Source organism: Mus caroli, unplaced genomic scaffold (assembly GCF_978045245.1).
Source record: "Mus caroli unplaced genomic scaffold, Mus_caroli_1 scaffold_18, whole genome shotgun sequence".
NCBI lineage: Eukaryota > Metazoa > Chordata > Mammalia > Rodentia > Muridae > Mus > Mus caroli.
Window position 1 is genome coordinate 16,355,001 of NW_028227273.1, and position 25,549 is coordinate 16,380,549.

The 25,549-nt window shown below is 43.9% G+C and overlaps 1 protein-coding gene across 4 annotated transcripts in view; it reads right to left on the minus strand.

Annotated features, from left to right (window-relative positions):
• Vit (vitrin) overlaps positions 1 to 25,549 on the minus strand; it is a 133,436-nt gene that overhangs the window by 88,774 nt on the left and 19,113 nt on the right. For all 4 annotated transcript variants that reach the window (XM_085832630.1, XM_085832629.1, XM_085832628.1 and 1 more), the window contains exon 2: positions 13,794 to 13,863. In XM_085832630.1, the coding sequence (XP_085688756.1) occupies positions 13,794 to 13,845 (52 nt within the window). In that variant the 5' untranslated portion in view covers positions 13,846 to 13,863. The remainder of the gene's footprint in view (positions 1 to 13,793; positions 13,864 to 25,549) is intronic.

A 25,549-nucleotide genomic window follows, 5' to 3' on the forward strand; every position in this document is an offset into this window, starting at 1 on the left:
AAGACTTTTATCATGAATGGGTGTTGGATCTTGTCAAATGCTTTTTCCGCATCTAACGAGATGACCATGTGGTTTTTGTCTTTGAGTTTGTTTATATACTGGATTACGTTGATGGATTTCCGTATATTGAACCATCCCTGCATCCCTGGGATGAAACCTACTTGGTCAGGATGGATGATTGTTTTGATGTGTTCTTGGATTCGGTTAGCAAGAACTTTATTGAGGATTTTTGCATCAATATTCATAAGGGATATTGGTCTGAAGTTTTCTATCTTTGTTGGGTCTTTTTGTGGTTTAGGTATCAGAGTAATTGTGGCTTCATAGAATGAGTTGGGTAGAGTACCTTCTGTTTCTATTTTGTGGAATAGTTTGTGAAGAACTGGGATTAGATCTTCTTTGAAGGTCTGATAGAACTCTGCACTAAACCCATCTGGTCCTGGGCTTTTTTTAGTTGGGAGACTATTAATGACTGCTTCTATTTCTTTGGGGGATATAGGGCTGTTTAGATCATTAACCTGATCTTGATTCAACTTTGGTACCTGGTATCTGTCTAGGAACTTCTCCATTTCATCCAGGTTCTCCAGTTTTGTTGAGTATAGCCTTTGGTAGAAGGATCTGATGGTGTTTTGGATGTCTTCAGGATCTGTTGTTATGTCTCCTTTTTCATTTCTGATTTTGTTAATTAGGATGCTTTCCCTGTGCCCTCTAGTGAGTCTGGCTAAGGGTTTATCTATCTTGTTGATTTTCTCAAAGAACCAGCTCCTTGATTGGTTGATTCTTTGAATAGTTCTTCTTGTTTCCACTTGGTTGATTTCACCCCTGAGTTTGATTATTTCCTGCCGTCTACTCCTCTTGGGTGAATTTGCTTCCTTTTGTTCTAGTGCTTTTAGGTGTGTTGTCAAGCTGCTAATGTGTGCTCTCTCTAGTTTCCTTTTGGAGGCACTCAGAGCTATGAGTTTTCCTCTTAGAAATGCTTTCATTGCGTCCCATAAGTTTGGGTATGTTGTGGCTTCATTTTCATTGAACTCTAAAAAGTCCTTAATTTCTTTCTTTATTCCTTCCTTGACCAAGGTATCATTGAGAAGAGTGTTGTTCAGTTTCCACGTGAAGGTTGGCTTTCTATTATTTATTCTGTTATTGAAGATCAGCCTTAGTCCATGGTGATCTGATAGGATGCATGGGACAATTTCAATATTTTTATATCTGTTGAGGCCTGCTTTGTGACCAATTATGTGGTCAATTTTGGAGAAGGTACCATGAGGTGCTGAGAAGAAGGTATATCCTTTTGTTTTAGGATAGAATGTTCTGTAGATATCTGCCAGATCCATTTGATTCATAATTTCTCTTAGTTTCACTGTGTCCCTGTTTAGTTTCTGTTTCCACGATCTGTCCATTGGTGAAAGTGGTGTGTTGAAGTCTCCCACTATTATTGTATGAGGTGCAATGTGTGCTTTGAGCTTTACTAAAGTTTCTTTAATAAATGTGGCTGCCTTTGTATTTGGAGCATAGATATTCAGGATTGATAGTTCCTCTTGGAGGATTTTACCTTTGATGAGTATGAAGTGTCCCTCCCTGTCTTTTTTAATGACTTTGGGTTGGAAGTCAATCTTATCAGATATTAGAATGGCTACTCCAGCTTGTTTCTTCATACCATTTGCTTGGAAAATTGTTTTCCAGCCTTTCATTCTGAGGTAGTGTCTATCCTTTTCTCTGAGATGAGTTTCCTGTAAGCAGCAAAATGTTGGGTCTTGTTTGTGTAGCCAGTTTGTTAGTCTATGTCTTTTTATCGGGGAGTTGAGTCCATTGATATTAAGAGATATTAAGGAAAAGTAATTGTTGTTTCCTGTTATTTTTGTTGTTAAAGTTGGCATTTTGTTCTTGTGGCTGTCTTCTTTTAGGTTTGTTGAGGGATTACCTTCTTGTTGTTTCTAGGGCGTGGTTCCTGTCCTTGTATTGGTTTTTTTCTGTTATTATCCTTTGAAGGGCTGGATTCGTGGAGAGATAATGTGTGAATTTGGTTTTGTCGTGGAATACTTTGGTTTCTCCATCTATGTTAATTGAGAGTTTGGCTGGGTATAGTAGCCTGGGCTGGAATTTGTGTTCTTTTAGTGTCTGTATAACATCCGTCCAGGATCTTCTGGCTTTCATAGTCTCTGGTGAAAAATCTGGTGTAATTCTGATAGGCTTGCCTTTATATGTTACTTGGCCTTTTTCTCTTACTGCTTTTAGTATTCTATCTTTATTTAGAGCATTTGTTGCTCTGATTATAATGTGTCAGGAGGTATTTCTTTTCTGGTCCAGTCTATTTGGAGTTCTGTAGGCTTCTTGTATGTTCATGGGCATCTCTTTCTTTAGATTTGGGAAGTTTTCTTCTATAATTTTGTTGAAGATGTTTGCTGGTCCTTTGAGTTGAAAATCTTCATTCTCATCCACTCCTATTATCCGTAGGTTTGGTCTTCTCATTGTGTCCTGTATTTCTTGGATGTTTTGAGTTAGGATCTTTTTGCATTTTACATTTTCCTTGATTGTTGTGCCGATGTTCTCTATGGAATCTTCTGCACCTGAGATTCTCTCTTCCATCTCTTGTATTCTGTTGCTGATGCTGGTATCTATGGTTCCAGATTTCTTTCCTAGGGTTTCTATCTCCAGTGTTGCCTCATTTTGGGTTTTCTTTATTGTGTCTACTTCCCTTTTTAGGTCTAGTATGGTTTTGTTCATTTCCATCATCTGTTTGGATGTGTTTTCCTGTTTTTCTGTAAGGACTTCTACCTGTTTGATTATGTTATCGTGTTTTTCTTTAAGGATTTGTAACTCTTTAGCAGTGTTCTCCTGAAATTCTTTAAGGGATTTTTGTGCTTCCTCTTTATTGTCTTCTGCCTGTTTAGCAGTGTTCTCCTGCATTTCTTTAAGTGTGTTATTAACGTCCTTCTTGAAGTCCTCTATCATCATCAGGAGATATGCTTTTAAATCCGTGTCTAACTTTTCCGGTGTGTTGGGGTGCCCTGGACTGGGCGAAGTGGGGGTGCTGGGTTCTAATGGTGGTGGGTGGTCTTGGTTTCTGTTAGTAAGATTATTACGTTTACCTTTCGCCATCTGGTAATCTCTGGGGTTAGTTGTTATCGTTGTCACTGTTTAAAGATTGGAGCAGAAGCTGTGTTCCACTCACCAGCAGTCTCTAAATCCTGCGGTGGAGGTCGTGGGTAGCTGACGGTACCCCGGTGCTGGTCCAGCCGGAAGAGGCCTGTGGTCCTACTCAGGCCGTTTTTCTGCTTCCCTAACTAATGCAGTCTCTGGTCCCGCGTGCAATTGGATTGGAGCAGAAGCTGTGTTCCACTCTCCAGAAGTCTTAAGATCCTGTGGTGGGTGTTGTGGGTAGCTGGTGAGTGTCAGCCGACCCTGTGCCCCAGCTGCCCCGGTGCTTTTCTGACCGGAAGAGGGTTGTGGCCCTATGTAGGCCGGATTTCTCTCTCCCCAACCAGAGCAGTCTCAGGTCCCGCGTGATTGGACTGGAGCAGAAGCTGTGTTCCACTCACCAGCAGTCCCAAAATCCTGCGGCGGGGGTCGTGGGTAGCTGGCGGGTGTCAGGCAACCCTGCGCTCCCGCTACCCCGGTGCTGATCCGGCCGGATGAGGCCTGTGGCCCTACTCAGGCCGGTTTCTGCTTCCCTAACTAATGCAGTCTCAGGTCCCGCGCAATTGGATTGGAGCAGAAGCTGTGTTCCACTCACCAGCAGTCCCAAAATCCTGCGGCGGGGGTCGTGGGTAGCTGGAGGGTATCAGGCAACCCTGCGCTCCCGCTACCCCTGTGCTGATCCAGCCGGATGAGGCCTGTGGTCCTACTCAGGCCGGTTTCTGCTTCCCTAACTAATGCAGTCTCAGGTCCCGCGCAATTGGATTGGAGCAGAAGCTGTGCTCCACTCACCAGAAGTCTTAAGATCCTGTGGTGGGTGTTGTGGGTAGCTGGCGAGTGTCAGCCGACCCTGCGCCCCAGCTGCCCTGGTGCTTTTCTGACCGGAAGAGGGTTGTGGCCCTATGTAGGCAGGATTTCTCTCTCCCCAACCAGAGCAGTCTCAGGTCCCGCGTGATTGGACTGGAGCAGAAGCTGTGTTCCACTCACCAGCAGTCCCAAAATCCTGCGGCGGGGGTCGTGGGTAGCTGGCGGGTGTCAGGCAACCCTGCGCTCCCGCTACCCCGGCGCTGATCCGGCCGGATGAGGCCTGTGGCCCTACTCAGGCCGGTTTCTGCTTCCCTAACTAATGCAGTCTCAGGTCCCGCGCAATTGGATTGGAGCAGAAGCTGTGTTCCACTCACCAGCAGTCCCAAAATCCTGCGGTGGGGGTCGTGGGTAGCTGGCGGGTGTCAGGCAACCCTGCGCTCCCGCTACCCCGGCGCTGATCCGGCCGGATGAGGCCTGTCTCATTATTTTTTAAAACACTTTTCTTAAAATAGAATTTTTGTTTAGAATTTATATCCACTCAAAATTTTGGTATATACCACAACATTTTTATATTAATTTCTTACTAGTGACGCACAGACTTTCTCTTCTCCATCCCTGCACTAATTGTCCTTGTAACTGGAAGGGCGGTTCCATTGTTCTCAAAAGCCCAGTCAGTCCCCTTCCTTGACATGCCAGGGAGACGTGGCCTCATCTTCCTTATGGTAGCTATGTTTGGAGACAACTTGCTTTCTCGATAGAGCTGGGATTCTGAAGGTGGGCATGGGAAAACACAGCAATCGAAACCCAGGCACTTAAACCCAGGTTGGGGGCACACACCTATAGTGTTAGCACTTAGGAGGCCAAAGCAAGAGGAAAATACATTTAAGGCTACATAGTGAGGCTCTGTATAAAAAACACAAGACAATTGATCTCTGTCTTTCTCCTTCACACACACACACAAACACACACACACACACACACTGAATATACATATATGTATATTCAATTTAGTTAAAAGTGAACTCTTAATTGGCATCGAGTTTTGAAGGAAGAGGCAGTAATGTCACCAAGTATTTGAGAAAATTATAAGGTCACTGTTACAGAAATTCACAAATAGCTTTCAGAGACCTCTTTTTACAAACGCCCTAATGTTATTTGTTTAAATTTCTTATTTATGTATATGATACATGTGTGTGCATATGTATAACTTGTGTGTGAGAGAGTTTGGGCATGACACAGTGCACATGCGGAGAAATGTGAAGGCTGGCATTTTTTAGGTGTCATTTACTTCTAGGGTTTGGGTTTGGGTGTGTGTGGGTGTCCTGGAGGTGTGAGCGTGTGTGTGTTTTTAAAGTAGTCTCTGTGCTATTTAATTCTGTATAAAGACCACACTTTCATCTTTTATGCAGAAATAAATAGCCAGAATCTAGGAATAGTATGTAAAAGACATACTATGCACATTCCAAGTAAATGAATAAACAAATAAAAGGTAACTTTGAAAGCATAAAGTGAAATCAATTTGAGTGTCAGTTTTTGGGAAAGATAAATACTACTATCCATTGGGGCCTGTGGGTCACTGGGAAGTCTTTATAAGTCTTGGTATCATTAGAACCATAAATATTTCAGAAAGCCCACCTCAGTACTTGTTTAGTCACCCAAGACCCTCCAGGATGAGTGAGCGCACGCATGCTGTCTCAGCTCACCAACACAGGGTAACATGGTTGTTACTGTCCACATACACACAAGCCCTCCCCGGCTTTCCTCGGAGTATATGGGCTTGCTAATTAAAGCACCCTCTAATCCTGTCCTCCAGAGGAAGGTGATTTAGCACAGCCTGCATATGTGGTGGAACCCGGGGGCAAGTTTTCCTTTCTCATTTGCAAGGCATCTCTTGCTACCTTGAACGTAGTACATACACAATGAGGCTGGGGAGCCGGCTCAGGGCTAAAGTGCCGCACAAAGCATGCTGACCTGAGTTTGGATCTTGAGCATTCATGCAAAAGCCTGGTACAGGGGTTTGTATTTCTAACACAACAACTTGGGTTGGAGGCAGAGACAGAAAGATCTCTAAAGCTCATTGGCCAGACAGCCTAGCCAATCACTGAGCTCCTGGTTCAGTGTGGAGGCCGATAGATAGAGTGAAGACTTTGGAGAGCAACCACGGACACCCGCACATGCGTGTTCAGGCACATCAGTATACACACTTGCCTATGAATAGTCTCGAACGTGCATCACATCTTGTACTCATGAACAAAAATGAAGTAGGGAATGTTGAACTTGGGTAGGAGGAATGAATCTTGCATTCATTTTCCTCGCAGCCTCGCAAAAATACTAAGAGGCAGACCCCATGCCTACATAAAGCAGCATTTTCGAATGGTAGTTTTAATTACCTACCCACTGAGACTATTGGGGTCTACAAACCTGGAGAGAAATGAGGCAAGAATGCGAAACTCTAATGTCACCATGACTCGATGCCCCTCGGAGTTCTGCTTTGAACATCCTAAACCTTTTCATCTTTCTTTTAGTAGCTCTTGGAATTTCAAGGAAATTAAATATTAAAATTATGTTTTCTAATTTTAAAAGTTCTGCTACTTCCTGCTCTGGCTTCCTCTCTGGTGCAATAGCAAACTAACCACCGTTAAGGCACCCGAGGTGTAATTGCTTTCAGTTCAGGTTGTTTTATTTTTTAAAGCTGACCATAGCGATAATTCATAAATAAAGAAAACACAAAAAGGATAAGCTTGAAACAATATTGAATTAATGACTCAAAATACAGACCAAAAGATGAGAGATTGCTTTTCTGTGTTATGTCCCTGTGTATGGAACAGAAAATTACACTTAATCCTGGTGGGGATTTGGGGCTAGTAAATTTCTCTGCTCTGTTGGTGCAGGCGGAGCCATACAGGAAAGCAATTTGATAATAGGTTTCAAGAGCCTTGAAAATTATCTTCTCTGACACAGAAACTACCCTCCTAGGGATATATCCCAAGTTAGAATCTTTGATATAGACAGAGATTTATGTAGAGATTCTCATTAGAGCACTTCTAATGGCAACCTGGAAAAGAAGAAAATGTTGGAAATGCCCCAACAATTGGGAAAGTATAAGCATTTATTACAAACGATGTGTAGAAAGTGACTAAATTAGCTGTGGGGGTGCTCCGCTCTAACCTTAACAATCATTTTGACAGTTAAAGTAGAGGCAGAGAAAAGAAAAACCCCAGAACACTATACCAAAATGTTAATAATGAGGAAATCATGATTTATATATATCCTGTGTTCTGTATTCCTCCCTACTGTATCATATCATTTATGTGTAAAACATATATTTCATAGGACATAGGTTTCTTTTACACTTAAAAACAGGCCTTATCATTCAATTATTTTTAATTTGGTCATATTAAAGTCAGATAGATTTAGGATGAAGAGAACATCCTAAAGTTATTGGCATGATTAATCTGTGTTCATGTTTTGTAGTAAGTTATGAATTATAATCTAATTTAAAGCGAACACGTGGAATGTCCAGATAGCCCATCAATAATCAAGTCAGTAAGCATTTAGGTGCCTCGATCGTTCACAGACATTCCTTGGTAAGTCTTTTAGGCATCTAACCCATTAGTACAGTAGCACCCACGACACATCGAAACACTATTCTATGAAGCAGATCACTTTAAAGTCATCCAGGTTCCCTAACACTTTAACTTGTGATGAATGGCCTCATGGGGACCTTGTGCACCAAGCAGATCAGCCTCACAACAAATAGGACTTTATTTTCTATAATCCTGTGGCGTATCAACGTAGGCTTCAAGTCATAGAATAGTAAACCTGGGAGGGGGGCTTTGAAGTTTATCCTTTGCCCTTTGTTTTAGGGAAAGGAAACCCAGGTCAAAGCTAGCAAAATGGCCACATCTGAAAGCAGGTTTGGTAGCAAGACTCTTAGCTTTTTACTCTCTGGGTAGAAATGTTGACTAGTCTTGGATCCCTAAGACATAGCATAAAATTCTATAATGTGCTTGGGGATGTCTCAGAGGCCCATGGTGGACTGGAGAGATGGCTCAGTGAGTAAGAGCACACCCTGCTCTTCCTGAGGACCTGAGTGCAACTCCCATCAGCCACTTCAGCCAGCTTACAATAGCCTGTCACCCTAGCTCCAGGGCGATTTGATACCCCTGTGGGCACTTGCATTAGTGTGCATGCACCCCTACAGGAACTAGTTCTTCTCTGGGTTCTATTAAATTATGACTAATAAAATTTGTGATATTCAACCAGTCAATCTGAGGCTTCGATCTTTGTGTACTGTGTGAAATGATTACATCATGCTAAGTGACATGGCCATTACTTCACAGAGAGAGAGAGAGAGGGAGAGGGAGAGGGAGAGGGAGAGGGAGAGGGAGAGGGAGAGGGAGAGGGAGAGGGAGAGGGAGAGGGAGAGGGAGAGGGAGAGGGAGAGGGAGAGGGAGAGGGAGAGGGAGAGGGAGAGGGAGAGGGAGACATACACAGAGAGACACACACACACACACACACACACAGACAGAGATAGAGACAGAGAGAGACAGAGAACATTTCAAATCTACTTTTCTGAAAAGTTCCAAGTAAACAAAAAAGCACTACAAACTAGTTAGTTACCATGCTGTGCATCAAAATCCCAGAATTGACCAACCTCACAAAGGAGGACACATCATGGCTATTCTCCTATACCGTCCTCTACTCTGTTTCCTTGACTTTTTTCAATATAAGTTCATACAATACCATTTTCTGTCTCTGTCTCTGTCTCTGTCTCTGTCTCTGTCTCTGTCTCTGTCTCTGTCTCTGTCCCTGTCTTTCTGTCTGTCTGTCTGTCTGCCTGCCTGCCTCTCACTGTTTGTGTGTGTGTGTGTGTGTGTGTGTGTGTGTGTGTGTATGCCTGTTTGCATGCATGAGAACACACATGTATATGCACATAAGCAGGTGTGTGTACATGTGTGTGGAGGCCAGGAGCTGATGTTAGGTGTTTCCCTTGATTGTTCTCCAGTTTAAAAAATTATAGTTATACACACACACACACACACACACACACGCACACGCATACACGCACATTTGTGTGAGTGGATTCTCTTCTTCTAGCATGTGGTTTCTGGGGATTGAGTACTGCCCACTTCAAACAGAAGTTACTCAGATGACTGAAGAGAAGCTCAGGTCTATGATCATAAACAAAAATACAGTTGGGAAGCAGTTTAACCACATAATCATTTCACAAACTAATGATTCTAAGTTCTGCTCTAGGGCTTATGACCTCTTCAGTCATGGACTTCTGACCAGGTTTACAGTACCAGAGGTGAGTGTCTACCTATGGAACAGGGCACAACTCCAATCGGAAAGAAGTTGGTTAGCCCATAACAGTTGAGCCACTGGTACAGCAATGTGAATATCTTGCCTTACAGGTTGGTGTTGAGTATGTATGCTGGGTAAGACCACTGACATCTTTTCTACCCCAGAGGCTTGAGGAATACAATGCTGGGTAAGACCACTGACATCTTTTCTACCCCAGAGGCTTGAAGAATACCCCCTGGCACCATGAAAGCTAGTTAGCACACAGGATGTTCTCTGGTTCGTTGGAGACTAATTTTTCTATGTCTGCAACCAAATTATAGTGTGTGGAGACATTTCCTAACTGAAATTAGCCAGATGTAGAAAGACAACTGGGCTGGGAGGCTGTCTTAGCGCCAGAACTCTTGTCACATAACTAAGTACTGTGACTGGAGTTCAGATCTCCAAACCTCACTGAAATGGCTGATATGGCGCTATCTGTCACCCCTCTCACTGAGGAGAGAGCAACAGAGGACCATCTGGATGAAATGGCATCTAGACTAGCTGAATCAGGGAGCTCTGTGCTCAGCCAGAGATTCTGCCTGCATGAAAAAAAGAATAGAGAGAATTGGAGAGATGACTCAGTGAGTAAGGGAGAGCCCACTGCCTAACCTGGGATGGAATCTGGGCTGGCCTGACCTTGTTCAGGTCCTGTGCAGGTAACCAGAGCTGCTGTGCGTACTGGAGTCTAATAACCATGTCAGGTCCAGAAAATAGCATCCCACAGCCCTCTTCCCTGTGACCTGGCTCTTATTTTCTTCCTGCCTGCTCTTTAATGTTCCTACACTCCATCAATGGACACATGGCTAGAAGTGCAAATATCTTTGGATGCATGGATTCTCTTTCTTTAGGGTGCGCATCCGGTAAGATGACAGGCTAGTTTTACTTTTGTATTTTGATGAACCTCCATACAACTTTTCATAATGAATGCCATCATGTGTGTACCATGTTATACACACGTGTGAGTTCCATTGTATTCACCACCGGCAGGCAAGAGCTGACGGCCTCTTTTTCAGATCCTTAGCAACTCTTGATACCTTGTGCATTTGATAAAGGCCATTCTAATAGACAAAGTAGTATTCCATGTTGAACCTTTATAAAGTACATAATTTGCTATTTGCATATCTATCTATCTATCTATCTATCTATCTATCTATCTATCTATCTATCTATCTATCTATTATCTATCTATCTATCTATCTATCTATCTATCTATCCATCTATCTTAGAAACATCGTTTCTAGCTTATTTTTAAAATTGCATTATTTTTATGCTACTTAGATTTTTTGAGACCCCCCTGTAATATCAGTATTAACCTGTCATCAGATATATGGGCTTGCAAATATTCTCTCGCTCCATAGGTTGCCTCTGTTCTCCGTTGATTTCCCCTGTGCTATGAAGAATTTGTTTTAGGGGAGCTCATTTGTAATTCGGCTTCTGTCGTCTGGGATTTTAGGGTCATGTCCAACAAGTCTTTGCCTAGACCAATCTCAAGATTAATTTCCTAGGCTTTTTTTTTTTTCCAGTATCTCTTCAGTTTCAAGTCTTACGTTTAAGACGTTTCTATTTTTGGTTGATTTTTAAGACGTTGGTCACAGCTAAGCATCTAATTCCATTCTTCTGCGTATGAACATCATATTTCATCAGTGCCATGCATTTAGGAAATTATCCTTTTCCTGTTGTCTTCTTAAAAGATCATTTGACTATAAATTTGTTTCTGGGACATCTTTTCTTCCTCAGTCATTTTTATTCTGGTACCATGCTGTTTTGATTACTATATCTGCTGTGGTTTGAATGTGACATGTCCCTCGTAGACTGATGTCTTTACTTGGTTTCTAGCTGGTAATGCTATATTGGAAAGCTGCAGAACCTTTAGGTGAGGGAGGCTCACTGGAAGAAGTGAGTCACTAGGATTAGCCATGATGCTCTTCAGTTCATTCCCACTACTTCCTGTCTACCCTCTGCTTTCCGACTGAGATCACCCTGCAATCAGCACCCCTCAGACTTCCGATGAGGCAAGCTTCCCAGTTATGAAGGAGTGTATCCCTTGAACTTAAGCCCAAGTAAACCCTGTTTCCATTAAGTCGCTTCATTTCAGGTACTTGGTTACTGTACCAAGAAAATCAGTTAATAGAGCATCTTTGAAAAGTATGTTGAAACGAGGTATCGAAATGCTTTGGTTGGTTTTGCTCAAGAAAGGAAAAGTAGAAAACATGTTGTTTGGGGGGTCAAAAAGATCGTCCCTTTAAAGTTACAAAGAAACAGTGATTGTTAAAGAAAGGAGCATTGGACACAGGGCTGAAGGGTTTTCACGGATCTAGCCTCCCAGGCATTCAGAGGTCACTGAAATCGTGGTCCTAGAGGTACCAGCTGCTGCTTGAGCTAGCCCCAGAATTTTAGCATTCATTGTCTGTGTCCTCTGCGAGCTACAGGGCCTGGAGGCTTCCACCAGGATTCTGAGAAAGGCCTGGGAGGTCAGGCAATGGGTTGGATCCTCTGCAGACACCTTAGTAAGCAATACATGAAGCTTTAGCTTCAAGCAAGTTCCTAAGGGTTTGGAACTGCCAAGAACATAGGATTTCTGCTGAGGAAAGTGGCAGGGGCCAAGTGGAGATGTCAAAAAAAGAAAAAGAGGCCATGTTAGCTATGAATGTCAAGGCCATTGATGCAGTGATGTCCAAGCCTGTCAGAGCCCAGCTACTCTATACACTGAGTGCTTGACATAGAGCTACCTAGTTTTCTGTTTTTCTTCAGCCCCACCCTTTCTCTGGGTACTCCATCTGTCCATTTTGGAATGGAAATGTCTACTCTCTATCATTACATATTGGAAGAATGTGACTTTCTGATGTTATAGAGACTCATTATTAAGAGTTTGCCTTGAGCCTCAAAAAAGTCCTTGACCTTGGACTTAAGAGCCGTGTTGAAACTGGGCAGGGCATTATAGATTCTGAATGTGAAATGTTCCCCCATAGGTGCCTTTCTGAACAATTGTTCCTCAGTTGGTGATATCATGATGGAGACTGGGAAACCTTTTGTGGGCCACACTTTTAGCTGGTGGAATTAGGGCCCAGGTTACAAAGGTTGGCTTTTGGGGGTTGTGTTTGGCCAGTTGTTCTGGTGCTCTGTCTGCTATGGTTGACCATGGCCTGCAGTGTCTCTGTCATAGTTTGTCAGTGAACAGAGCAGCCTGGCCCCACCAGGCTTTCCTAACAGCATGCTCTGAAACCACAACCAAAAGCAAATCTTTCCCCCGGTTATGTTGTTCTGTCAGCTAGAGTTGGTCATAACAATATAAAGGTTATAAAATTCTGTAGATGTACTGAATTGCTTTGCTAGTTCTAAGAGTTTGCTGGTGTACATTTTTGACATATGTTACCTGTTATGGTAGATGATTTTAAGCTTTTTTCCAAATATAAATAGTATTTTCTAATTAAATTATTAATTTAATTATGTGGGGGTAGGAATATTGGGTGCAGGTGTCTCTGTAATCCAGAGGAATGAGGGTCCTCTAGAGGTGGAGTTACAGTGGGCTGTGTAATTTCACCCCTCCCCCATGTGCTTTATGCATTAAAGTCTAATCCCTAGTGACTCAGAATGTGACCTGATGTAGAAATAAGTGGCACAGATAATTGGTTGAGTTGGGATGAAGTCATACTGGAGTTCTTGACCTAGTAAAACTGATGTCACTACAAAAAGGGAAAAGCCAGAGATGGACATGCACATGGAGGATGCTATGTGAAGATGCTTAAGATGAGAGCATTGTACTCATAAACAAAGAACGCCATACATTTCCAGAAAGTGTCCAGGGGTTAGGGCAGAGGCAGGGACAGACTTCACCCTGAACACCATCTGGAGGAGCCATCCTCACTGACACGCTGATTTTAGATGTCAAGTCTCCAGATGTGGAGGATAACTGGAAGATAACATATTTTTATTGCTCTGGGATCCCCAGCTTGTGGAACAGCCCCAGTGAGTTAATATAGACTATCGACAAGAACTCTGTGTCTTCCAGTTTCACCATGGCATACAGGAATGTGCTAGCTGGCAAAACCTCAGACACTGGGCACTAACAACACAATGTTACCCCTGGGCTTAGTCCTAAACCCACCAGCAGTATCTGTATTCCAGCTGGCCTGCTGTCCCTCTGTCCAAATTGTGTTCTTTGGAGATAAAAGAAGATTCAAATATTCATCTCCAAAGTATGAAGTTATGGCAGGAGTAAATAATTGTCATGATAAAATTGTTTTTGATAAATTAATAGACAGGAGGATCTCAAATTCAGAATCTATCAACACGCTATATCTGAAGTATTTGTTACTCAAAATTATAAAGGTATGTGTGTATAGTGTCTGTAACATATAAACACTACACATGATAAAAACATATGCTTTATATGGACACACATACATACACACACACACACAGTCTAAAGCATTTTGAATTTGATCTATATTTAACATTTCCTTCCTTGGTCATATCAAAGAGTATCCAGATACACACATAACAGTACTTACCAAGCAACACTTCAATAACAGATGCCTTCATAGTGAGAACAACAATTCCCATAAATATCAGAATGGCACCCTGGAGAGGAAGAAAAATATCATCAGGCTTCAGCCAGGAGTTCTGAGTTGGATGTACAAAGGATGTGCGGACACTCTGCATCATTTTGCATTGCCCCATGGAGCCCGGATTTGAAGCTTCAGCTTCTATAGGAAGACATGTGGATGGAACTGCATAGCCACACAGATACCCAGAGAGTCTGTTTTCAGTTAGAAAGCCCGTTCTCGTTATCTGCCTCTGATTTTCTAGAGATTTGATCTTAGGACTGACAAACACTCCAGGATTTTGACACAATGCCCAATAGTCCTCAGACTTGGGCAGTAGCTGTATTTATGGTGTCAAGAGAACAATTTAAGATTATAAACGAACCATTCCTTCAGTAAATATGAAATTCCTATAATATGGTTGCTTTGGTGCAGAAGACGGTGGCAACACTGAATTAAAAGCCAGGGGAACATCACTGCACTTTGGTATTACTGGGAATGTTCACAACCCCAATACCCAGGCTGTGCCCAGATCAATGGAGTCAAAAGCTGTTGGGGATAATCTGGGTATTAAGCTTCAAAAAACTGATAATTCAATAGGCAACCAAAAGTCGGAATAGCGCTTCTCCTCACAAGGCATACAAGTCCCCTGGGTGCCTTGTCAAAAGAGCAGATTTTTGCACAGTAGGCCTGGATATAAGAACAGGGACACTAAAGGAAGAAATGAGAGTCTACAGCCGTATCACCCTGAATGTGCCCCATCTTAGCTGATCTAGGAAGCGAGGCAGGGCCTGGCCTGTTTAGCACTTGGATGGGGGAAAGGAAGGGGATTATGTGACCTATGAGCATAAGCAAAAGCTTCATGGAGCTGGGAGCGGCTGGCCCACCTGGCTGGCATCAGCAGAGTTTCAAAACAAAGAGGGAAAAGGGACACCCAATGTTTGGATCAGCATAAACAGAGTTCTAGGAGCTGGAAAGCACAGTGGGTGTGAAAAGGTAAACGCTATCTATGAGCAATACACCTCCCATCTCCTAAAGCTATCAGGAGACCCTCAAAGGCTCACTAACTCTACCATGCACTCTCACACACTCGATTTCGTTTTGTTCTGAATCTTTACGGTAAATCAGCATGGTGGATTTGAAGGTTGTCGTTGCTTATAGAAGGGAACAAAGATGTAGGAAGTTCCAGATTACAACCACAGCCCCATCAGAGAGTGAAGGCAGAATAGAAAGGGGTTAGGTGGGCAGCATCTGCCTGTGGTTCATGCAATAGGAAAGAATGTGGTGGGGAATCCAGACATAAAATTGGCTTGCATTTTATTTGCATTATCATCAATGATAACAAAATACTATCTCCCTCTGGGCAAGTGACTTACCACTGCTGGGTGGCCTGAAGCTGGCAGTCACAGCCCTATACTTTGCTGTGGACCAGGAGTTTTTATAAATATACTTTCTGGGAAGGGAAAGATCCTGAGTTGTATATTATGCCAACTTCTATGATATAAATTCTTACAAAATCTCATTTTAAGCCACAAAAGTGATTCTACTAAATCGGAAATGTATAAACTTACATTAAATACTTAGATACAGATCTGTAACGAGTTATCACAAAGTGCTTATCAGTTATGATTGAAACACCAATACAAATACCAATTGTGATGGTCTGTGTATGCTTGGTCCAGGGAGAGGCACTATTAGAAGATGCGGCCTTGTTTGAGTAGATGTGTCACTGTAGGTGGAGGCTTTAAGACCCTCATCCTAGCTGCCTGGAAGCCACTAATCTGCTAGCAATCTTCAGATGTAGAACTCTCAGCTCCTCCTGCACCATGCCTGCCTGGATGCTGCCATGCTCCCGCCTTGATGATAATGGACTGAATCTCTGAACCTGTAATCCAGCCCCAATTAAATGTTGTCCTTATAAGAGTTGCCTTGGACATGGTGTCTGTTCACAGCAGTAAAACCCTAACTAAGACATCAATGAATTTAAAACTGCTGGCTATGTGAAAGATTTGGTCTAAATAAATTAAGCACAGATGACCTCCTCCAAACACTGGACCACTTTGTTGATTCTGAGCAACATTTGTGATGTTCTCAATTTCCCAGCTGAAGTAGTCTACCAGTACCTAATAATAAAGCCATGGCCTTTAGCTTTAGAGGAGAGACATTCAACTGGCTTGCTAACTCAATGCTAAAGTAGCTATAACATATTTTGGATCAAGTGTAATAAATAATTTTTACTAATTTGAGACACTGCTAAACAATGGGCATGAGTTCAAACCTAAAGAGATGCAGGCACAGCTGCGGGATGTTGAGTTATCATGGCTACTGTTACAGCACTACCATTACAGTGTTGCAGATTCATCCTCTCTCTCTCTCTCTCTCTCTCTCTCTCTCTCTCTCTCTCTCTCTCTCTCTCTCTCTCTCTCTCTCTCTCCTTAGTGGAGACCTCCCCCCAGGCTTGTTGGCTCCACACACATACCACATCCAGACTTAGTCAGTTCTCACCCTCACCATTGTACCTGGTCGAGGCCACACCCTGGCCCCCCTAGATTAGTTTTGTTAGCCTTATAGAGAGGTTAGCTGGCATGGCCCTGGGCAAACTGGTTCCCAGCATCCCTCTGCTTAGAGCTGTAGGTGGGTTACAACCGTACAAAAATGAAACCCAAAGTCTACAGGTGGCTCAAGGTCCTCCTGGATTTATCCACCTTTTATTCCCTGATCTAATTTTGCATTATTCCTCACCTCACTTATCAAGTCCAGGGCACTTTGGGTCCTTGGCTGTTTTTAGAACATGCCTTTCACCTCAGGGTCTCACTTCTGCATTTACTGTCCCACTAATTGTTTGCTCTGCCTCAACATACTTCCTCCACATGAGCACATGACTATTCCCATGTTTTTCTCAGGTCTTCACTCGAATGTTGCCTTCTTCTGGAACATTCTGCAATCAGCTTATTTTAAAGTCACAATCGCCTTTCTGTCCACAGCCATGACTATGCCCTATTCTTGCCTTGCTATAGTTTTTCCTTGTTACTTATTATTTTTGACATACTCTACAATTTACTTATTTTATTTGTCCACACTTGGGTCCCCAAAAGAATGCTAACTCCACAAGGGTAGGGATTTTAATTTGACTTTATAGATGCTCAGCAAATCCACGTTAGATGAATCTGTGAGTAACGAGAGCTGTCTCCTTTCTCTGGGAAAGAAAAACAAAGAGGAAAGACAAAACAAAAGGAAGACAATCTGGATATACACCAAAACCAATCAAATCATACATTTTAAATGGCCCATTTTATAATCTGTGAATGATATATAATAACATTACATTAGAAAGTGGAACAACATTATGAACTAACCAGTACCCCGGAGCTCTTGTCTCTAGCTGCATATGTATCGAAAGATGGCCTAGTCGGCCATCACTGGAAAGAGAGGCCCATTGGACTTGCAAACTTTATATGCCCCAGTACAGGGGAACGCCAGGGCCAAAAAGTGGGAGTGGGTGGGTAGGGGAGTTGGGGGGAGGGTATGGGGGACTTTTGGGATAGCATTGGAAATGTAAATGAGGAAAATACCTAATAAAAAATATTAAAAATAAAAACAAACAAACAAACAAAACAAAACAAACAAACAAACAAAAGAAATTAGTTAACAAGGCATTATAATAGTCTACACACAAGCCCAAGGGGTTTGAAAACAAAGGAGCATAGAGGAATGCTCTCAGATCTTAGAAGTCATGAAAAACACATATGACCTTCACATAGTGGGCTGCATGGATAGCCACCAACCAGTTCCAAGAAACAATCACTCTAATCCTGGTGAAGATATTACTCACATATGACTCATGAGCAATAGAACCAACCGGAAACGCTTTGTGCTTTGGAAGCAGACTGTATTGAAGGTTCTTCTTCACCCCTGTGCTTTCTTTCCTTGCTTGGTCTGTTTTTTTCATACTCTCAAATGTTAATGTGATTTTTGAAATGAGAGGGAAAACATTGAAACCCTCTCTCTCTGACACCCCAGAGGCCAGGGCTGAAGACTGCTGAAGTTCTGCTAAGCAATTTCTGCAGAAGGGAAGGCGGTCAATATCATGAAGTCATGGGGTGTTCAGCAGCTAGGGAGCCTTAATTCCTCCTGTGCTCCCAGAAGTGCTGACAAGAATTGAACAAGAGCTTCCAAAAGAATGTTACTTGTGCATGAATTATGGATTGTGCTGTGAGCTATAATTTAAAAATTCCTCAACCTGGAGTTCTGGTGAGACAGATAAAGCCCAGTTGTGAAAGAAAAATATACTTTAGTGTAAAGAGATTAACATAGCCAATTCAATTAGATATCATTGCCTGAAGTTAGAAGAGGACAAATTTGCAATAAATAATAATAGCACCTTGTCCTAACTTCATCTCTCTTGCTGTGATAAGATACTCTGACCAAAGTTTGGAGCTAAGACAAAAGGGTGGACCATCCAGAGACTACCCCACCCGGGGATCCATCCCATAACCAGCCACCAAACCCAGACACTATTGCATATGCCAGCAAGATTTTGCTGAAGGGGCCCTGATATAGCTGTCTTGTATGAGGCTATGCCAGTGCCTGGCAAATACAGAAGTGGATACTCACATTCATCTATTGGATGGAACACAGGCCCCCAATGGAGGAGCTAGAGAAAGTACCCAAGGAGCTGAAGAGGTCTGCAACCCTATAGGTGGAACAACAATATGAACTAACCAGTACCCCCAGAGCTCATGTCTCTAGCTGCATATGTAGCAGAAGATGGCCTAGTCGGCCATCATTGGGAAGAGAGGCCTCTAGGTCTTGCAAACTTTCTATGCCCCAGTACAGGAGAATGCCAGGGCCAAGAAGTGGGAGTGGGTGGGTAGGGGAGCAGGGCGGGGGGAGGGTATAGGGAACTTTCGGGATAGCATTTGAAATGTAAATAAAGAAAATATATAAAAGGAAAAAGAAAAGAAAAAAAAGAAGATACTCTGACCAAAAACAACTTAGGGGAACAAAGTGTTGATTTTGGTTTACAGGTCACACCTGATCATGGGAAGTCAAGGAAGTCAACTGAAGTAGAAACCAAAGAGGGATGCTGTTTTCTGTATCAAATATAGCCCAGGACCACCACCCCTTGCCCAGGGAATGGTGCTGCCCACAGTGGGCTAGTTTCCCTTACATCAATTAACAATGAAGATAATCTCCCACAGACATGCCCAAGGCCAGTATAAATTGGGCAATCATTCCAAAAATCTCTTCTCAAAGCTATGTCAAGTTGACAGTTAAAGCTAAGGAGGACATACCATATATATTCTTCACTGTCTTTTTAACAATTAATTGCTTAATATTTACATCTCAAATGCTGCCTCCACCTCTCAGTCCTCCCTCAAAGAGTTCATCCCCTCCATCTCTCCTCTGTTAATGTTACTCTTTGCCTGAGAGAACACCAGCCCCCCATATCCCTCACCCTGGTGTATCAAGTCTCTGCAGGATTTGCTACATATGTATTGGGGACCTTAGATCAGCCTATACATGCTCTTTGGTTGGTGGCTCAGTATCTGGGAGCTCCCAGGGGTCCAGCTTAGTTGACACTGTTGGTCTTCCTGTGGGGTTGCCATCTCCCTGAAGGCCTTCAATCCTTCCCCTAACTCTTCTATAGGGGTCTCAACCTCCGTCTAATGTCTGTCGTTATCTGCATCTGTCTGAGAGCTCCTCTGTTATTGTTTTTCTAGACACTGTCTTTCCTCTTCCTCCTCTCCCTCCTCCTCTTCCTCCTCCTCCTCTCCCCCTTCCCCTCCTCCTCCTTCTCCTCCTCCTTCTCCTTCTTCTCCTTCTCCAGTTCACTATGTAGCTAAGAATGGCCTTGAATTGTATATCACCACAAAAGGTTTCTGCGATGCAGGGATGAAAGCCAGGTTTTTATGTCTGTTGGGCAAGCACTTAACAAACTGAACTGCAAACCAGAAGGCTCTTCCTTCATCTTTGCCTATCACTTGGTTCCTGATCCCTGGCACATTGCTTGGCAACGAGGCCCACAGTCTGTGCTTGCTGAGAAAATAAGGAAGGCTTGTTCTTACGGTGACCTTGTTCATGAAATGGAGGTTTATATCTTAGTTTCCAGGCTTTTTTTTGTTTTTGTTTTTGTTTTTGTTTTTCCTTTTGTCTTTTTGAGACAGGACCTTGGCTCTCCTGGAACTCACTCTGTAGATCAGGTTGACCTCCAATTCAGAGATCTACCTGCTTCTGCCTCCCACGTGCTGGAATTAAAGGTGTGCGCCACCACTGCACAGTTCTTGGTTTCCATTTCCAAGAGAAGAATACCAGGGTTTCCAGTGACTGAGTGACTTCTCTAAGGTCACACACTCAAGTCGGGCCCAGTTTTACAGTTCTTGCTTCAGTACAGTTTCTGCTATTTGACATGTGCAAAGCTGACTTTTCCTGAGATCTACTTGCTAGCATGTTTGATGCTCATGGGTGAAGAGGGCAAGCTACATAAGTCAAAGAAGGCCAGAGAGGAGGAGTGTTCGATAAAGATGGAAGGAGACTGAGGGGTAAACAGAGAGAAAATGACTTGTGCAGCCCATGAGGAATGCATTGTGCTCATCTGCTTAAAACTTACCCTGTGCACAGAAGCTGACAAACCAGCTGTTTGTAAGGCGAATCAAGATGAAACAATGATCAAACTTGCCAACTGGGGAGGGGCATTTAAGGACTGCCTTATCATCACTGTGTGTGTATATGTGTGTGTGTGATGCAGTTATCTGTACCACTAACACATTTACTGCCAGATTTAACAGTTAGGCAATAAACAGAAACCAACCTGAAGGTTGTCATAAGATGTGACCCGTGGAGAAGAGTTACCATTTCACACGATGATAACATCAAATGAGGATCAACCACGGTCTCTGACCTCTGACCTCTGACTTCCTTGCCCATTGCTCTCCCTGTTCTGCACTGCACTTGCCTTCCAATTAAAAGGGCTGGTTTTGTAAAGCACAGGACTGAAAATCTGTTCACCTGTCAAAATCTTCACATCCCACTCACTCTAAATGACAAAGCCTAAATTCCTAGGGGAGTCATTAGAGACTTGAAAATGTGGCCCAGGTGACCCTTCAATACCATTAACCTGAAATTCTCCTTCATAATTCTGTCTTCTGGGCCCCAGCACCCATGGACGTCTGCTCTTTATTTCTGCACATTAGTACCATGGCTCTCACTCATAGTACTGTCTCCCTAGAAAACATCACCACCTTCCCCTGTCTCTCAGAAGCCTAGCTGTGTTCCAGACTTCAGCCCAGTGCCCACCCCCTTTTATGCAATTCTTCCTGGTTCCCTAAAGCCAAATCTCATCTTCCTTCATAAACTAGATGATTCAAAAATGAAAGAAAGAAGAAAGAAAGGAAAAGGGAAAGGTTGTGTGTGCCCTACGTGCTAAACAGAGAGAAACAGAATGCATAATCGAGTATCAAGTTGCTGCAGGTCTTCCAGAGGGAGATTGACATGTGTTTGGTCATAGCTAACATTTATGGAATACATGCTAAGTATAGATGATAGATTAACTCACTAACCTTTACAACAGCTTGGCAAAGAATTGACTGTTTATTGACTTAATTTAGAGGTAAGGCCCTGGAAACACACAGAAGTCAGAGACTTTGTGCACAGTGACAGGGTTGGAAGAGGAGCAACACTGCCCAGACTGGAGGCCCCACCCTTCTCAGTGCTTGCAAGCAGCAAGCAGCAAGCAGCAAGCAAGCAGCAAGCAGCAAGCAGCAAGCAGCAAGCAGCAACCTAGCAAGCAGCAACCCAGCAACCCAGCAACCCAGCAACCCAGCAACCCAGCAACCCAACAAAGCAGCAACACAGCAACCCAGCAACCCAGCAACCCAGCAACCCAACAACCCAGCAACCCAGCAACCCAGCAACCCAACAAAGCAGCAACCCAACAACCCAGCAACCCAGCAACCCAGCAACCCAGCAACCCAGCAACCCATCACGAGGAACAGCAGCTGCAGCATCCCTCTTGGGGCTCTTGCATTTACATACCCTCTAAAGAGCCACCCAAAATTTCAAACATCATAACTTGCAAAAATCATCTACAGCTGGTAAAATCATGCTCCCACCAGAGTGCAACGCAAATGACATCTGCTGTTGTGGACGGTCTGAAGCAGCTCCATTTACCACACTTGGATTTAAAACAAAAACATTTCCTCATAACATCTCTCTGTTTTTAAAGAAACCAAAATTCTCACTGCAGGTCACAGAGATAAACCACTCCAGAGCTGGTTTCAGGAAACAGTGTCTACTTTATTGCACAAGAGGAACCACTTATAATAGCAAAAACCTATCAACTCCTGTCCGTTAGCATATTACCTCGGATTGAACAGTGAGCGCTCATACAACCTGGGTCTCTGTGGGGAAGAAGTTACATGGAAAGTGCGGACATCCAGAATGCCAGCTGCTGGCTACTCCTGCCACATCAAAATTCAGTGTTCTGACTTTGGGAGCATGCATGCCTTAGAAGCAGAGTCTGCTAAGTAGGCTAGCCACCAGCTCATGCCTGCGTTCTCTCTCTCTCTCTCTCTCTTACTTTGGTACATTTTCCCCAATTTTTTATTAGATATTTCTTCATTTACATTTTAAATGCTATCCCGAAAGTCCCCTATACCCTCCTCACCACCCTGCTCCCCTACCCACCCACTCCCACTTCTTGGCCCTGGTGTTCCCCTTTACTGGGGCATATAAAGTTTGCAAGACCAAGGGGCCTCTCTTCCCATTGATGGCCGACTAGGTTTCTTCTGATACATATGCAGTTAGAGACACGAGCTCTGGAGGTACTGGTTAGTCCATATTGTTGTTCCACCTATAGGGTTGCAGACCCCTTCAGCTCCTTGGGTACTTTCTCTAGCTCTTCCATGGGGGGCCCTGTGTTCCATCTAATAGATGACTGTGAGCATCCACTTCTGCATTTGCCAGGCACTGGCATAGCCTCACACAAGACAGCTATATCAGGGTCCCTTCAGCAAAATCTTGCTGGAAGGAGTTACAGAGACAAAGTTTGGAGCTAAGATGAAAGGATGGACCATCCAGAGACTGCCCCACCTGGGGATCCATCCCATAATCAGCCACCAACGCCTGCATTTTCTCTTACACTCCACTGGCCATTGCTGGCTCACAGCAAGAAAATGCCTTTAGCTCCATTCTGACTCAGTTGGTCTAAGCTGGTACCATACTCTTTGAACGCTCTCATATGGATTTCATCCGGCAGCCAGAATTGAACCCGCCTGCTATGTATGTATGTATGATGTATGTATGTATGTATGTGTATGTATGTATTTAATTTACATTCCAACCGCTGACCCCATTCTGGTCTTTCCTCACAAAGTCCCTCCTCCATGTTCCCTCCCCTATTCATCTGTGAGGTTAGAGCTCTCCTGGGTATTGCCCCACCCTGGCGCATCAAATATCTGCAGGATTAGGTGCATACTGTCCCACTGAGGTCAGACAAGGCAGCCCGGTTGGGGAATGGATACCACAGTCAGATTACAGCTTTGAGAACAGACTCTGCTCCAGTTGTTAGAGGACCCACATGGAGACTGAGCTGTGCATCTGCTATATATGTGCCTCATTCCAGCCCTTATATGCTCTCTGGTGGGTGGCTCAGTCTCTGAGAGCTCCCAGGGGTCCAGGTGAGTTGACTCTGTTGCTCTTCCCTAGAATCTACCCACACCTAAAGCTACAAGAAGGGAAAACTGAGCGGTATGTTGGTATGGGGAGCTGGAAGAGGCTTGAACAACTTAACTGAACTTGAGGGAGCTACTCAGCCAGGCATGGAAAAGGAATGAAATTTTACAGAGAATGGAATGGGCTGCATAAGCCTTGACTGTCATGCCTAAAGAATGTGAGATTGCTCCTGTAGGCAACAGGGAGACATGGAAGGCTTAAGAATGATATTTTTTTTGCATTCATCATTTTAATAAGCCCCTCGGAGGTCTCCTTTAGCCACCCCCTGGGGAAACACTCTGCAACACTGGACATAGAGAGGTGATCTAATGTTGGTGTTTGCCTGGTGTAGGTGTGGCGTTGAGGAGCACCCGACCATTCTCTCTCCATGAGGTGACGAGAGCCAGCTTCCATCTGGAAATATTTAGCAGTTAGGAAGTGTTTGGGCTGTTACTTCCAACATGCTGAGATCCCTGGGGACATTTCTGTGTGAAGGGAGGCCACATCTGCAGCCTTGCTTCTCCGTTACTGCTAGCCTGTCAGTCCTCAGTCACTCGTTGTTGGATGTGGAGGCATCATGGTAGAGAGGAAAAGGAGGTTGGCATTGGGGGGAGAGGTCCTTTGCAAGGTGGACGTGGTCTCGATATGGGCAGTAACCCTTACACAAATTATAGACCTGGAGGGCTAGGTCTCAGTGGCTTCATTCACTGTTGCCTTACTTATCAACAGTCACCATAGGTGGGTACCTGAGCTTTCAGGATTTCAAGGGGGTCGGGGGCACATAGTTGTTCACTTTCCAGTTCTCCCTGTTCCCACCCTCCCCTTTTGTCTTTAGGAAATTGTAACAGAAAAGTGTGTTGAGTCAAATGGTAGAGCAGACAAGCTGCCTTACTTACTCTTACTATACATTGCACTAGGTATATACAAGGCAACCCACAGATGCGATGTCAGGATACACGGTCAAGACTGAGAACAGCCTTCCAGGCTTCACTCCCCTTTCTAACAGACCTTCTGAAAGGCAGATTGATTCTAAGGTAGCAATTGCAACAACTACAGCTGGAGATATTGGGCTGTATCTTGGACCAATCAGCAAAGAGCTCAGGTATTGTCACAAAATGAGCATCGACATGCTCTGATATCTGAAATATTTTGTGAATTAAAATGGCACCATAGCTAGAAAATCCCACATCATGAAATTTCATCTCGTGCACCTTGGTGTTTTCAGATGTGGTCTCTTACTTGGCCTGGGTCTCATTGTTTAGGCAAGGTTGGGTGGCCAGTAACCTCATGGGTCCTCCTGTTCCTGCCTCCCCAGTGCTGGGATTACTGGAGTGTGCCACTAAGCTCAGCTTTAAAAAGCAGGCTCTGGGACTGGGAGTGAGGCCCTCCTGCTCACATATCAAGTACCTTACTGATATCGCCAACTCTCCAGCTTCTTGCTCTTTGTATTAATCATGTCAGACTTCCTACACAGCCACGGCCGAACACCTCAAACAATGCGGTAATTTACCAGCTCATCATGAAGTAAAATCCCCACACGTATGGGCGCTGTTCATTTTTCAAAGCCCACCAGCATCTCTAACTTCAGTCTCACAAAGACGCAGGACCATCAGCAGCCCAAACAATAGTCACTGAGAACGTTCCCTTGAGTTGAGGTGACTCAGCTGGTCAAAGCCTATAATCTAGCAAGAAACTATACCTTAGACCAGCCGAGATCTCCCCTGGGCCTTGAGAATTGAGACTTGGAGAGTCTTGAAGTGTGTGACTGCCGAGCTGTAGGCCTTGTGGGGCCCGAGAGAGAGAAAGAGAGAGAGAGAGAGAGAGAGAGAGAGAGAGAGAGAGAGAGAGAGAGAGAGAGAGAGAACAAGAGTGTGGGGGAGGTAACAGTGGGCACAGCATGGGGGGAAGCAGAGAGAGGTGCCTTCATTTCTGGCGACATCCCAGGTCCCACTTCCAGGCTAAGAGAGATCCAGCTGGACCTGGCTCTTGTGCATGACAAATGGACTTCCGGG